General features: G+C 40.1%; 1 protein-coding gene across 4 annotated transcripts in view; it reads left to right on the forward strand.

Annotated features, from left to right (window-relative positions):
• The window catches only part of KDM6A (lysine demethylase 6A), a 267,920-nt gene that overhangs the window by 137,695 nt on the left and 116,733 nt on the right, over nucleotides 1-13,492 (forward strand). For all 4 annotated transcript variants that reach the window (XM_074969231.1, XM_074969233.1, XM_074969232.1 and 1 more), the window contains exon 6: nucleotides 8,805-8,925. In XM_074969231.1, the coding sequence (XP_074825332.1) occupies nucleotides 8,805-8,925 (121 nt within the window). The remainder of the gene's footprint in view (nucleotides 1-8,804; nucleotides 8,926-13,492) is intronic.

The following is a 13,492-nucleotide window of genomic DNA, read 5'->3' on the forward strand; positions in this document are numbered from 1 at the left end:
AACCCATATTCTGGTGTATACTCTTTGGAAAAAATCTGTTCAATGAAATCATGAAGAATCTAAACTGTAAAGATACTGAAGTAAATATAGTACAAATAGAATCAGGCCAAATGACTGTTTCTCGAGGGAAAAACATATCAACTTAGTAAAGGAAAGGAAGGTTCTTGGTCTGCTTCTGGAATCATATGCAACAAAGTCGTCTTATTTGGGATTGTACAGAACGGCAAAATATTTTACAGTATTGGAGAAGAACTGATTTGTTTTTGTTGGCTGCTGTTAACATTTGTTGCGAAATGCTTAGAGATTCTGCTTCAAATCAACCTCAAAAAATGTTCCACTTTTAATTAACATGGTACTGTAAGCAGAGGAATTGATATACAAAGATTGCAAGTGTTAAGTCAGGGGTCTTAAACTTAATTTACCTTAAGGCCAATGCCAGTTCTCAAATCTTCCCAGCGAGCTCATGTCACTCATCCTGCCCAGAACCCTCCTGCCTAAGGCTCTGGGAGGGAGTTTGGGTCAGGGAGGAGGTCTGAGGTAGGGGATTGAGGTGCAGGCTCTGGGAGGGAGTTTGGGTGCAGAAGGGATGAGAGGTTGGGCTCTGGGAGGGAGTTTGGGTGGGGGAGGGGTCTGGGGTACAGGCTCTGGGATGGAGTTTGGGTGCTGGGTGCAGGCTCTAGGCTGGGGCAGGGGGTGGGGATGCAGGTTCTGGGAGGGGGTGTTTGGGAAGAGGAAGGGGGTGCAGGCTCTGGGAGGGAATTTGGAGGCTGGGGGTGTGTGGGGAGGGGGTGCAGGCTCTGGGAGGGAGTTTGGGGGCTGGAGGGGTGTGTGGGAAAGGGGTGGGGGTGCAGGCTCTGGGAGAGGGTCGGGAGGTGCGGTGCTTACCTGGGGCTCCAAGATGGACTGGGCCATGGGGCACCTGCCCCCAGGCACTGCCCCTGCAGCTTCCCATTGGCCGCAGGGGCACTCGGGGCAGAGGCACAGCCCCGCCCCATCCCGGGGCCGCAGGGAGGCTCCAGCAGACAAGTGGAGTGAGCAGCAGACACCACTTAGCTCCACTGTGCTGTGCTGCCGGGGCCCCAGGCCATTTTAAATCGCCTGGGGAGAGCGTCCGGGGGTGGCGGGTGGGGCCAAGGGAGAGACCCAGCCCCAAAACTGCTGGAGCCCCGTGGGGCCACGAGTTTGAGATTCCTGTGGTAAGTTTTTCATCGTATTGCAATGACATGACTACATTAACACTATTTTGCTTATATTCATAAAACTGGATAAGTTCCAGTACAAGTTGTCAAAAGTGGCTCTTAAATTTGTAGTAGGTTTTTGCAGGACTCGAGAGGGTTAGGAACCATGAAAAGAAGGGACCATGGCTCCAACTGCCTCAGTTATTTTCCTAATGCTGTAGAAATTGAGTCTCAGAACAGTCCTTCAGTTAAACATTGCAGTGTAATACACTTTTCTTACTTTCTTACTTTTTTACTTTTACTTTTCTTTCTTTCTTACTAGTTTGTGGGTTAGTTGTAGTTTAATTTAAATGTTTTATTTAAACTTGGTAATGTTAGCTTTAAGGATAGTTCAGTTGATGCTATTGCGTGATACCAAACAGCTTTTATCTGCTCCATTGTCCAGTTCAAAGCTGATTTTACTCATGGTAGTTCTAGATCAAAATATAGTTTGGATTTGTGGTGTGTGTTGAGATTTTGGTAGGATGTGGAGCATCATTTTTCATTAATAGGTCAGCCCATAGGTATCCTCTTCTCCAGCTTCATCTTTGTTAGCCACCTTGTTTTATAGATGAGGTAGGAGGCAGAAAGACCACTAGAGCACTGGTGGTGAAAGTCTTGAGCTGGAGCTGATAGTTTGTGTCATAAAGAATGTTTGGTTTCTTTTCTTGTTGCTGTGCAGGAGATAAACCAGAGGTTCTTTGCCTATAGCATAGCATCAGCAAAGTCTCTGACCAGATTCATGTGGTAGTGGATAGCTTCTGTTGGCTACAGTGTGGACTCCATTCCATTTTTGATAAATTTGTTTAGTTTATGAATCAAATAAAGAAGAAGATTCAGTACAAGTCTGCTGTGGATGCTGATTGGTATACTGAGAGAACAAAGGTTAAGGCCCTCTTAAGTGCCTAATTCCCTTCTGAAAATGACATTTGGGCTACTACATGAGTTAAGCATTGAAATATTGGGTACAGCAGCCCCTAAATACCTTAACAAATCTGTGCCTAAGTTGTCTTTTGGTGAGTTCAAAGGTGTTGGGAACCCTTTGGTTCAGTGTCCTTCCTATCACTGATGTCCTTCCTGTCTTTTGAAGGCCTGGGGGAGAGCAAAGTCTATTGCTAACAAAGATCAATGTGGAAGAGTTTGGTTAATTGGTGGTAGAGACTATTATCTCCTACTTTAGGAAAGCCAAGATGTCTCTTAAGGAAGCTGTTAAGTGGTCTCCATGCAAGCAACCCACATTTGGCAACAATTTGGCTATCATCCAGTATCTAATCTTCCATTTTTGGTTAAATCATAGAAAAGCTTTGAGGCAAGACAGTTGAGTACCTAGAAGCTGCAAGTCTCTTTGGCCCACATAATTCTGGATACAGACCTGCGTATGGGACAGAAACTGGTCTAGTGGTGTTAGATGACTCCTAGCCCTGAAGTCTGAGTATTGATGCTGATATTACTAGAACATTTGCCTTTGGTAATACTGATCTTGTGATCATGTTGAATAGCCTGCAGTGTGTCTCTAACCATGTCTGGGGTGTAGATAATAGAATACAAAATAACTCACTTCATCTCTTTCTTGACTTGTTTCTTAATTATATACATTAGTCAACTATACGTGTTAATTTAAAATGCACCATAGTATTTACGGTCCCCTATTTTAAAATCATTTTGAGTAATATTTCAGTAACACTTGTTAAATATATTATGTTTTTCAATTTGTTAGTCCTAGAGAGCCAACACAGCTACGAATGAGTGAGTTGGATTCTAATCTTTGTATATCAATAAAATCTAATTTCTAAGTTTACTAAATTCTAATGAGTTTCCCCTTTGCAAACCCATTGAAGACAAAAGGGTTGTATGGCTATAACTGAGGGTCTAATTCGGTCTGCAGAATCTTTGTTTGATACACGGAGTGGAAAGAATGCAGCTTGGTTCTAGTTCCAGGTTGAGTTTGTATGTAGGAAAACATTTGATTGGTAAACTCAGCATATTTGATGCAAAATCATTGAGCGAATAAAAATTGGACCCAATAAAGCCATTTTAGTTCTCAAAGCAGAATTACTTAAAATACCATATATACTCGATCATAAGCTGGTTTGTTTATAAGCCGACCCCCCCCGATGGATAAGTAAAAATGGTAAAAACTGTATTACCCGTTCATAAGCTGACCCTATGTTTCAGGGATTGGCAAACTTCGGCTCCCGGCCCATCAGAATAAGCCGCTGGCAGGTCGGGATGTTTTGTTTACCTGGAGCATTCTCAGGCACAGAGCCCTTCAGCTCCCAGTGGCCACAGTTTGTCATTCCCAGCCAATGGGAGCTACGGGAAGTGACGCCACTTCCCGCAGCTCCCATTGGCTGGGAACGACAAACTGCGGCCACAGGGAACTGGGGGGCTTCGTGCCTGCAGACGCTCCAGGTAAACAAAATGACAATGTATTTGAAATTATTGAATTGAATATCTTAGAGTTTAAAATCATCAGATTTTGGTGTAGACCCGTTTGTAAGCTGACCCTCGCTCTTTGATGCGTCACTTTTTTACCAAAAATATTTGGCTTGTGAATGAGTATATATGGTATACTTTATTAGTTTTGAATATAGGAGAATTTCAGAAAATGAGTAAATTTTTTAAGTTTGTGTAAATTTGCAGGTAGTTACTAATTCTGTTTTTGTCCCTCCTTTTCTGTGTTCCAATTTGTAACATTTTGGGCGTGGTTTTTCAAAAGTTGAGCCTTCACAACAGCAATTGAAGTGAATGTAAGTTGTGGATGTTCAGCTACTCTGATAGTAAGGCAGTATAGTCTGGAGCAATGAGCACAGGATTGAGAGTTAGGTGAGCACAGGTTCTAATCTCTTGTTCTGTCACTGATTCACCATGTGGCCTTAGCCATGTCATAGCCTTTCTGTCTGTTTCCCTATCTGTAAAATAGGGATAATATTTACCCACCTACCCCAGATATTTTGAGGGTTAGTTATATGTTCAAAGGCCTGCACAGCCATTTAAAGGTGCTATAAAAATGCTAATACTCTTTAAAACTAGATATGTCAAGTTTGTGGTGCAATCATTCTAAAATTAGTGGAGAATGCTACAAATTTCTACCTTAAATCTGCCTGTGGCTCACTTCCCTGTCTGTAAAGTGATGATACTCTATCTCAGAGGAATAGTGAAGATAAATTGATGCTTGTGAGGCTCAGATACTACATTGATGGGCTTCCATAGAAAAGCCCATGAAGAAATTAATTTCATATTTAGTGCCAGTCTTGGAAGATCTAAATTAAATAAGACGTGGGGCCATACTTCAAATGATGAGGATAAAAAGAAATATTAAGTCTGAATTTTTGGGTTTGTAAAGCTTGTTTCGGAGCTAATTACAAGAGTCCCGTAATATTTTTAATTGTGAAGTTACCAATATGTACTTTTTACTATAAGCGTAATGTTGGGTTTTGTCTGGGCATTTATATTTGAGATATTTGCATATGGTTATAGTCCATGTTGTAATGCATCGGGGGCAGTTGAAGTTCAATGTGCAACATTGTCCCCGGAATTTCCTAGTTTTTATGTGTTTACGAAAGCATTCTGAACTTTTAGTTTTTGATGGATTTCCATTTTAAGCGGGAAAAAATTTCCATAATTAGGCACACTTTCACTAAACTCCACTATTGTCCAATCTACATTAGCTGCATACTAAGTCAAGGACCCCCTTCCTCGTGTGTGTTCACCTTGCAGTCTTGAATTCTGTGTAGTAGGCACAAACCTTTATGCCCAGGGTTTATAAAGTTTACCACACAATTCTATGCATGCTCAATGAGCTGTTGTAATTCTCTGTTGCATTCAGTGCACAACTTAACATTGCATTAAATGAGGCATCCTCCTATGAACCCCTGCCTCATTCAAGATGAAAACCTTTACTAAACTTTGTTATTTTAAAAAAATATATAGCCATGCCCACATGTGGATCACATTTTGCCTTTTAGAAAACTGATAGATTGTTCTTTATAGGTACTGGTACAGTTAAAAACAAAGCTTATTTCAAATGGATGAAGCACATTTTTTCCCTAAAGACTCTTTAGCTGCTAAATCAAAATTACTTTCTACTGAAATATTAAAAGGCACTTCAAAATAATACATCTTCTCACTTAGGCAGAAAGTCCAAATCTAGCAATCAGTGCTTTCAGCACTATATTTGAGCAAAAGAGGATTGTACATTTTTTTTGTAGTGAGGAAGGTATATTTTTTACTTTTATCGTCAAAAATTCCTTAACTGTATAAAAGTGTGGCAGTGGTAGTGGCAAGGGAGGCTTTTGAAAGGGGGAACTGTTTGGCAGCCTAAGCTATAGCTGATCCCAGTGCCCTAGCTTTGATGACTAGGTCAACATTTAAAAATATTCATGCTATAAATAAATTTTGAGATGAGGAAAGACATTGAAAATCCATTATGACAGGATATAGGTATATGTAATGGTCTCAAGTTGCAATGGGGGAGGTTTAGATTGGATATTAGGAAAAACTTTTTCACTAAGAGGGTGGTGAAACACTGGAATGCGTTACCTAGGGAGGTGGTAGAATCTCCTTCCTTAGAGGTTTTTAAGGTCAGGCTTGACAAAGCCCTGGCTGGGATGATTTAACTGGGAATTGGTCCTGCTTCGAGCAGGGGGTTGGACTAGATGACCTTCTGGGGTCCCTTCCAACCCTGATATTCTATGATTCTATGTATCTCTTTGATATTCATAGAACAGTGTGACACACAGAACCCATTCTTACTTTAGATTTGGAACAATAATTTAAAACAAATTATAACACATAAAAAGCTGTGCACAATGTTAAACCATTAGGTACAGTGCAGACAGTGAGCTTTAGCACATCTTCCTTTCAATTTAAATTGGGCATATCCCTTTTACTCTATACTTAATGTTATAAAAATACATCTCTAACAAGGCTTTACACCGTCTTACATAACGTCCAGTTATTTGTGATCATCTCTGAAGAATCATTTTACTAACCTAACCTTGGTTTACAGTATTTATTTTGGTGAATACTTCATTGGGTTGGAGAGAGTTCCCTTTTACTGCTAATACTTTGTTTACAGGAATTTAAAAGTCTATAAACTTAAAGCACTGGAGTAGACTAATCCATGTAATAAATGTATACTTTGAAGGGGTATGTTGTCAAGTAAGTGAATAGGAAGTTAGCTTCATGACTCTCATTGACTTCAATAGCTCTTACAGCCCTGTGCATCATATTAAAACCTGTAACTCGGTAAGTAAAACAGAGGAGAAATAACAAATTCCATAGGCATCTAGTTGAATTGAACTGTATCTGTATTTAATCTTCGCTTTCTGATGTTCCCAAAGTTGTTGGGTCTAACTGACAGCATTACTAGTGTTTAAAATATTTGTTTTAAAAAAATTAATCAACCAGCATTCCTTACTGGAGTAAGACAGCAGTTTAAGAGCAATTCTGACAAACATACTTACAAACCAGTAATAAAAACTAGTATTTTCTTATGACTTCAGTTTAATTTTCTAGGTTTTTTTTAAAAAGTGCACATGGCCAAAACACACTGTTAAAAGAACTTTATTTAGGTTGCAGAGTCAAGCATTCAAAAGTTAGGAAATGCCAGAATTACGGTTGCCTGTGCAACCTTAATTTGGCCTCCTTACACTCATGCTTCATGATTACCTGATCTTTAATTACCTGATTGCATACTGTTTTTTCTACAGGACGCCTGCCTCATACAGTGCACAAAACTATATATTTTTTACTCCTCCTTGTTCAATGTGTGGCCCCAGACCTTATTTTACTGCATAGTCAAATCCTGCTCTGAACAAAAAAAAAAGTATATTTTTTTTCTTATGGGCTTTTCCATGGTACTCATAATTACAGTATCTGAGTGCTTCATAGACAGAAATGAATTTATGGTAACACCACCCTTGTGTGAAGAGGTGGTATTGATCTGCATTTTAGAAATGGGGAACTGACACAGAGTTTAAGTGCAAAGGTATCCACTAATTTTAGGTGTCCAATTTAAGACAGATTGGCTTGATTTTTTCAAAGTTAGTATTCTTTAGCACTTCATATATTCAAAGCACAGATCCCATTGTCTTCATTTGCAGCTATGAGCACTCAGCACTTCTGCAAATTGGACCACAGAAACTCAAGTCGACCGCCCAGAAAATGAGGAACACACAATTAGTGACACAACCTGTGAAAAGTTTGGCTTAAGTGACTTGCTTAATATCACATGGGAACTGTGAGGCAGAGGCAGAGTTAGAATCCAGTTCTTCAGGGTGGCTATAATGGACCCTCGCTCACCCTGGAGGAGGGAGGCCACTTGATCCAGTCCTGTTTGGCCAGAATCAGAGTCCGCAGGACAGTCTAGAGCCCCCAGTGGGGCGGGGCTTCCTCTTTCACCAGCAGAAGTTGGTTCAATAAAAGACTTCACTTTATCTTGTCTATCTAATATCCTGAGACCAACACAGCTACAACAACACTGCAACCAAGAATCAGAGTGAGCAACTACGTGGGTAAAAGGCCACTGGTAATGCCTTAGCAGAGGGGTTTTGCAAGTAGAGTTGCTTGTGTGCAGTTTTTCTGTTTACCATCTCTGACTAAGATAGACAGGTCTTGTGACTAAAAATAGTCTAGGAAAAAATATCCTGAGTTTGTTACACTGTAGTTGCCAAGTTTTGTGTAGCTTCAAGTGATGTTCCTTACAAACTGATTTTTGCTTCCCAACATGAGTGGGAGCAGGTGTGGGAAGGATGAGGAAGTACAATCAGAACCTCCTCACCCTTCTCTCATTTCTAGAATAGCAGAAGCATCCAAGGATGGAAAAGAGAAACAGGATCCTGCTCCTACCACACTGTCCACGTATTTGGCTGGGAGGGGGAGGATGGAGGGGGATGAGCAAATGTATAGGAGCATGCTTGGTAACTGGAGGGGAGGTGGTTGATGCTGGAGTGAGAACTTGGGCAGCAGTTGACTCTTTAGGCAGATGAGTAGCTGGTGGGGTGTGTTTGAGGAGTGGGGGGATAGAGTTCTGTAAGTGAAGATGCCTGAGGCCACTGTGAGAGTGGTGGGTGATCGCTCCTGAACTTTTAATCTTGGTTCTGTCTTCCTACTCTCACCAGCAGCTTCTGCTCCCAGGTAGCTGTAACCAGCCAGGAGCAGAGGCAGAGCTGGAGCAGACCGTCTACACATTTTTGTTCTTAAAAGTTATAATACTTTTGTTACCAGTTGTTCTTATTTTGTCCACCTTTCCTGAAATGAAAAAAATTGGGATGTTAATCCAAAACAGACAGTAAGTCATGCAATTTCTCTTATTGAATGGAAAGGGTTGAACTTTTAGGTTAGATCTGTAGACAACTAAGGTGTTAGAAGTACAGATTTTTTTAACACTTGAAGTAAACACTGAAAACTATGCAACAAAAAAGTGAAGTTACCACCTTTCTACATAAAATTGATCTTGATGTGTTTACCCATAACAGTTTTCTGCTTTTAATTTTTTAATATGTAATACAAATAAATAACGTGCACTGATTATAAAGTAACATTGCATAAAATGTTGCAATTTTTTAATATTTGTTTTTCCAGGGCGATTAAAGCATTTCAGGAGGTGCTTTATGTTGATCCCAGCTTTTGTCGAGCCAAGGAAATTCATTTGCGACTTGGGCTTATGTTCAAAGTGAATACAGACTATGAGTCTAGTTTAAAGGTAGGTTTTAAAATTCTTAAGTTCTGTTTGGCAATTATTGCAAATTTCATTGCATTTTGAAACGGCAAATAATCTGTAAGCTTACATTAGTAATATCGTAATTTTGAAAGTAGAAGTATACTTATACATGATATTTGAGTAATTGTACAGCCTCTCAGAGAGGGTAACAGTAGAGGGTGTTTAAGTGCCAAATGAAAAACCTGGCAAAGCTGTGGGTAGGCACTGCATTCCAACAGTCTAAATTGAGTGTACAAATTCTTGGGTTAGTGCTCTAACAAAAATAGTACATTATGGGGAAGGAAAGTGTATAGAAGGGAGATGGAGAGGATGGTAAAGGAGAGACTAACATTCGCAGTTTGGGGTTCTAGAGATCTTTCCCTCCTCCATTCAGTCTCACCCATTGAAAGCAAAGAGAAAATGTTTAGGAATTGGTGCAGTCAGGAAGCATTTATTCAAAATGAAATTAGTTTCCCTTCATCTTTTTATTTTGTTAAAATGTTCCTACCTGGCAATACATCCTGATTACTCTTACACTTCCTAGTGCCTGAATGACCTCTTAGGGAAAGAAATCACTGTCTGATCAGTTAGAAGCTGTTTCTTAGTGTAGAATACTTCCCACCTCCAACTTCTGTGTCGTCTTTTGTTTCCTTCCTTTTCTGTCCCCCCTCCTGCCTCATTCTTTGGTTGCCTTCCATAATTTCTCTCCTTACGTATCATTTGTCTTGTTTGCTCTTGCTTTCTCCAGTCCTTCCTTTTCCCACTCTGTAGTATAAACCTGTAACTTTAAATTCACCTGTCCTGGAAGAAGGAAGTATTTTTTTTACAGGAACTTCCTGTTATGCAATGGAATCCACATTGCAGGGCAGCAAATATTTGAATGTGAAATGTAATTTTAAGGCTATATTTCTGTATATTAAACCCTCTTGATTCTATATGTATGTCTGTTCTTCTTTTATCTCATTCTGCACTCTGTAACTCAACTTGCCTAAATCCAGTAAGAAAAAATATTGGGCACAGGGAATGTAGAACTGCTTTGCTTTCCACTTTCTGCCAGTTTGCTTTTCCTCAGATCTGCATTCTGCTTGCTGTCTGAAACACATCATCAAAGAGGGAAGTAGAGCATTGATCAGAGGAGTACTTCTACCTCAACCTTTGTAATACCCAGGAACACTTTTGCAACTAGCTTTTCCATTTTCTGTCAGGAGAAGAAATCCCAGCTCATGAGTCTCAGGCAGAGTGGGTAACTTTGATTAGAAGAAGGGTGTGTGTGTGTGTGTGTGTGTGTGTGTGTGTGTGTGTGTAAGGAATGAAGTGACAAAGCAGGGCTGGGAAAGGCTAAAGGTTTGGCAGATCATGAGTAGTCTTGAATGCTGTACCATTTTGCCCTATTCCTTTATATTTGGGGCATGCACATGGCATTGGATCTTATGAGTGTAGGCCAAAAAAGGAAGGGAGGACTGGATGAATTTTTTTAAGGAATGGTTTTGGCACAGAAAAAATGTAATAGTTAATTTACAAGGAAATATTAATTTACCTTTAATTATTCAGTGAAAAAATTTTGAGCATTTTCACTTTTAAAATTTTCACTTTTAGAAAAACAAAGCTGTTTCTATAAACTGGATATTAAACTCTTACCATTGAGCCATCTGATATAGTTCTATCACTGAATTTAGTTGTGATGTAACAAGGAAAGTTGATATGTAACAAAGCTGATTCTGAAACTTGTGACATAAGTAACTGATGTTATACTGCTATGTTGGTTGTAAATCTGCTTATTTTTCTTCATATTTTGCATTTTTTTTTAGTATTTGCTGTTCCTAAAAAGTGAAACTCAATAGTGTAATAGGCTTGGGAACATAACTGTAGTTTCCTGACTGGTTCATTACTTCAGTATTTTCCATTGTAACATACTCAGAAGTTAATGTAGACTTCTTGGGCAAAGTTATTCTGATGGAAAATCAGTTGACCTAGTTTTACAGATGGCAATCTTGTTAATAATTTTCTTCATTTCAGTGGAGCCTACCCTCATTCTGTATAAATCTTCAGATATCTGAAATGAGGCAGAGGTTCCTTAGAACTGTGGTCTATCACGTGTTGCATTCAGATATCAAATGGAGTGAGAAGTTTTTCATGTGTGCACAGCGCCACTATAACCTTAGGAGATAGTTGCTTTAAAAAAATCTTGATTTAAAATAACGCATTTGTACTAAGTATTTTTAAACCATTGTAATTTGGCTAAACAAAAACATGTCTGACCATCAGGATTCTCTGTGGACCAAATCTTTCTAATGCCTCATCAGGAAGTGATTAGTTGCCTTAAATTCCATGGAAGACATGTGTCTAGGTGCTTTCGAAAATCCCACCAGGTACTTGCCTGCATCCTTAAGTGTTTAAATACCTTTGAAAATCTTGCTTTTAGTTGCTGTGTGTGCAGCACTTTGTATAATATACATGTATCAGTCTTGATGCTGCATTAAACTGTGCTTTTGCATAGTATGTTTCTATAGTTACAGATATATACACAAGTTACACTTTTGTACAGTGAGTCTAACTGGTCATACTCTGAGAACTTCTGCAGTTTCACACAGAGTTGTGGTTAGAGGCTGCACAGGTCAGGAAAAAAAAATCCCTAAATGGAAAGCACAAAGTAAGAAAGATGAAGAAAGTAGAATGGTGATCAGAGCCGTCAGTTGGGTATTGCGAATCGGGACAACTGTCCTGGGCCCCACGCTTTGGGGGGCCCCTGCAGGTAGGGAGGTTAGGCAAGCGGAGTGAGGAGGCCAACGGGGAGGCGAGTGGCGGGGGGGGGGGGCGTGAGGAGCCCCCCTACCAGAACCTCTCCCTCCCCCCAGCACCTCCCCCCCCGCCCCCGGGGAGGCTCCGCAGATCAGCACCTCTCCCTCCCTCCCAGCGCCTGCCACGGATCAGATGTTTTGCAGCGTCAAAAGGTGCTGGGGTGTAGGGGGAAGGAGGGCACAGCGTGCTTGGGGGAGGGGGTGGAAGTGGGTGGCGGAGAAGCAGGTGGTTGTGGGGCCTTGGAGGAAGGGGTGGAGTGGGGATGGGGCCTGGGCGGAGCCAGGGGGAGCACCCCACGGCGGATAGGCACCAAGTTTCTAATGTCCCAGGCCCTGCACCTCCCAAGGAGCCTTAACCAAGAGGTAGAGGTAGGAAGTTTTCATGGGTAATGAACATTCCACTTTTCTGGAGGGACAATGGCAGATGAGTTACCCACATCCTGGAATATTGGAATTCATTTGACTTGTATTGTGAGGACCTTGGTACAAAGATTCAGGACACTAAAGGACAATTATTGAGTAATAAGATGTACCCAGCTTCAGATGATTGTTCATAACTAACAGAGCTGGCCTTAAGAATGAACAATTATCTGGGGCCTTGTGCTGACATAGCAACTCATTGTTCAGTTTAGTTTTCCTGTTTGACAGTGTGGCAGGAAGGGGAGGCAGCTCTCCATATTATGATCTCTTCTGGCTGTTTGGGGCCCCACAAATTATAGCACAGTTCTTTTAATGTAGTCTGAAATACCATAATAGTTTTTGATGGTATTTAAACTTTCGTGTTTGTTTGTTATGGCTAAGAATAAAGTAATGGTCTTTTAATGCCAAGAGATGAGTCATCGTCAGTAGGAGTCTTGAGGCAAAGAGGAAAGGAAGAGGAAAGGTCAATGTTTTCCATGATTTGTACACAATTTTAGAACATTAACATAAATCATCTATATTTGATGTAAGCAGTTTTAAACATAAATAATTTTTACTATTTTAAGGTTTCGGATTATAAGGATAATTATTAGAGTGGTGCTCTTTACAAAGCATGAAATCAACCCTCTTTTTAGAATGCTTTTTAAAATCATTACTTTTACTGGTAAATTATAATTAGGACCTTTTGTACTCTGATATTGTGGCCCCAGAATTTGGCACAAAATCTGGCACTTATTGAATTTTGCTCTAGACTTTAAGCTTACACTTTAAAAAAACGTTTCTAGTCCTTATGGTTGTAAAGAAAATATTCCTCTGACAAACTTTGTGAGAACTGGTGCAGTGTTCTCTTCAGAAATATCTGAGAGGCATGAGCTGCCTATTCATTACAATGCGGTGCTAGTTCTGAAGTATAATGATGACAAATGCGTTAGTGGTCTGTGGTATACAGTAGGTCAGAGTAGTTGATTTGGCTTTAAATTCTGTGACTATTAAAGGTCATTACTTTATTATTGATCACTTCAACAGAATCAGCCAGGTAATATTTACTGCACAATCCTAAACCATTTCATACCTTATCAGACTCCCCAACAGTCCTATTCCCAACCACTAAAACAAATAGCACTAAGAATACTATATTGATTATTATAATCTGTTTTACATTTAATCAGTGAAATCATCCATTTCTTAATTTATATGAAGTTGCTATGGCATTTCTAGTCTGTTACAGTGGAATGCCACTGAATGCCGGAGACCTTGACACACAGTATCTGGACTAGGGCTGTTGATTAATCACAGATAACTCATGCGATTAACTAAAGTTTTAATTGCACTGTTAAACAATAGATTGCCAA

Source organism: Natator depressus, chromosome 1 (genome assembly GCF_965152275.1).
Source record: "Natator depressus isolate rNatDep1 chromosome 1, rNatDep2.hap1, whole genome shotgun sequence".
NCBI classification, from domain to species: Eukaryota; Metazoa; Chordata; order Testudines; family Cheloniidae; genus Natator; species Natator depressus.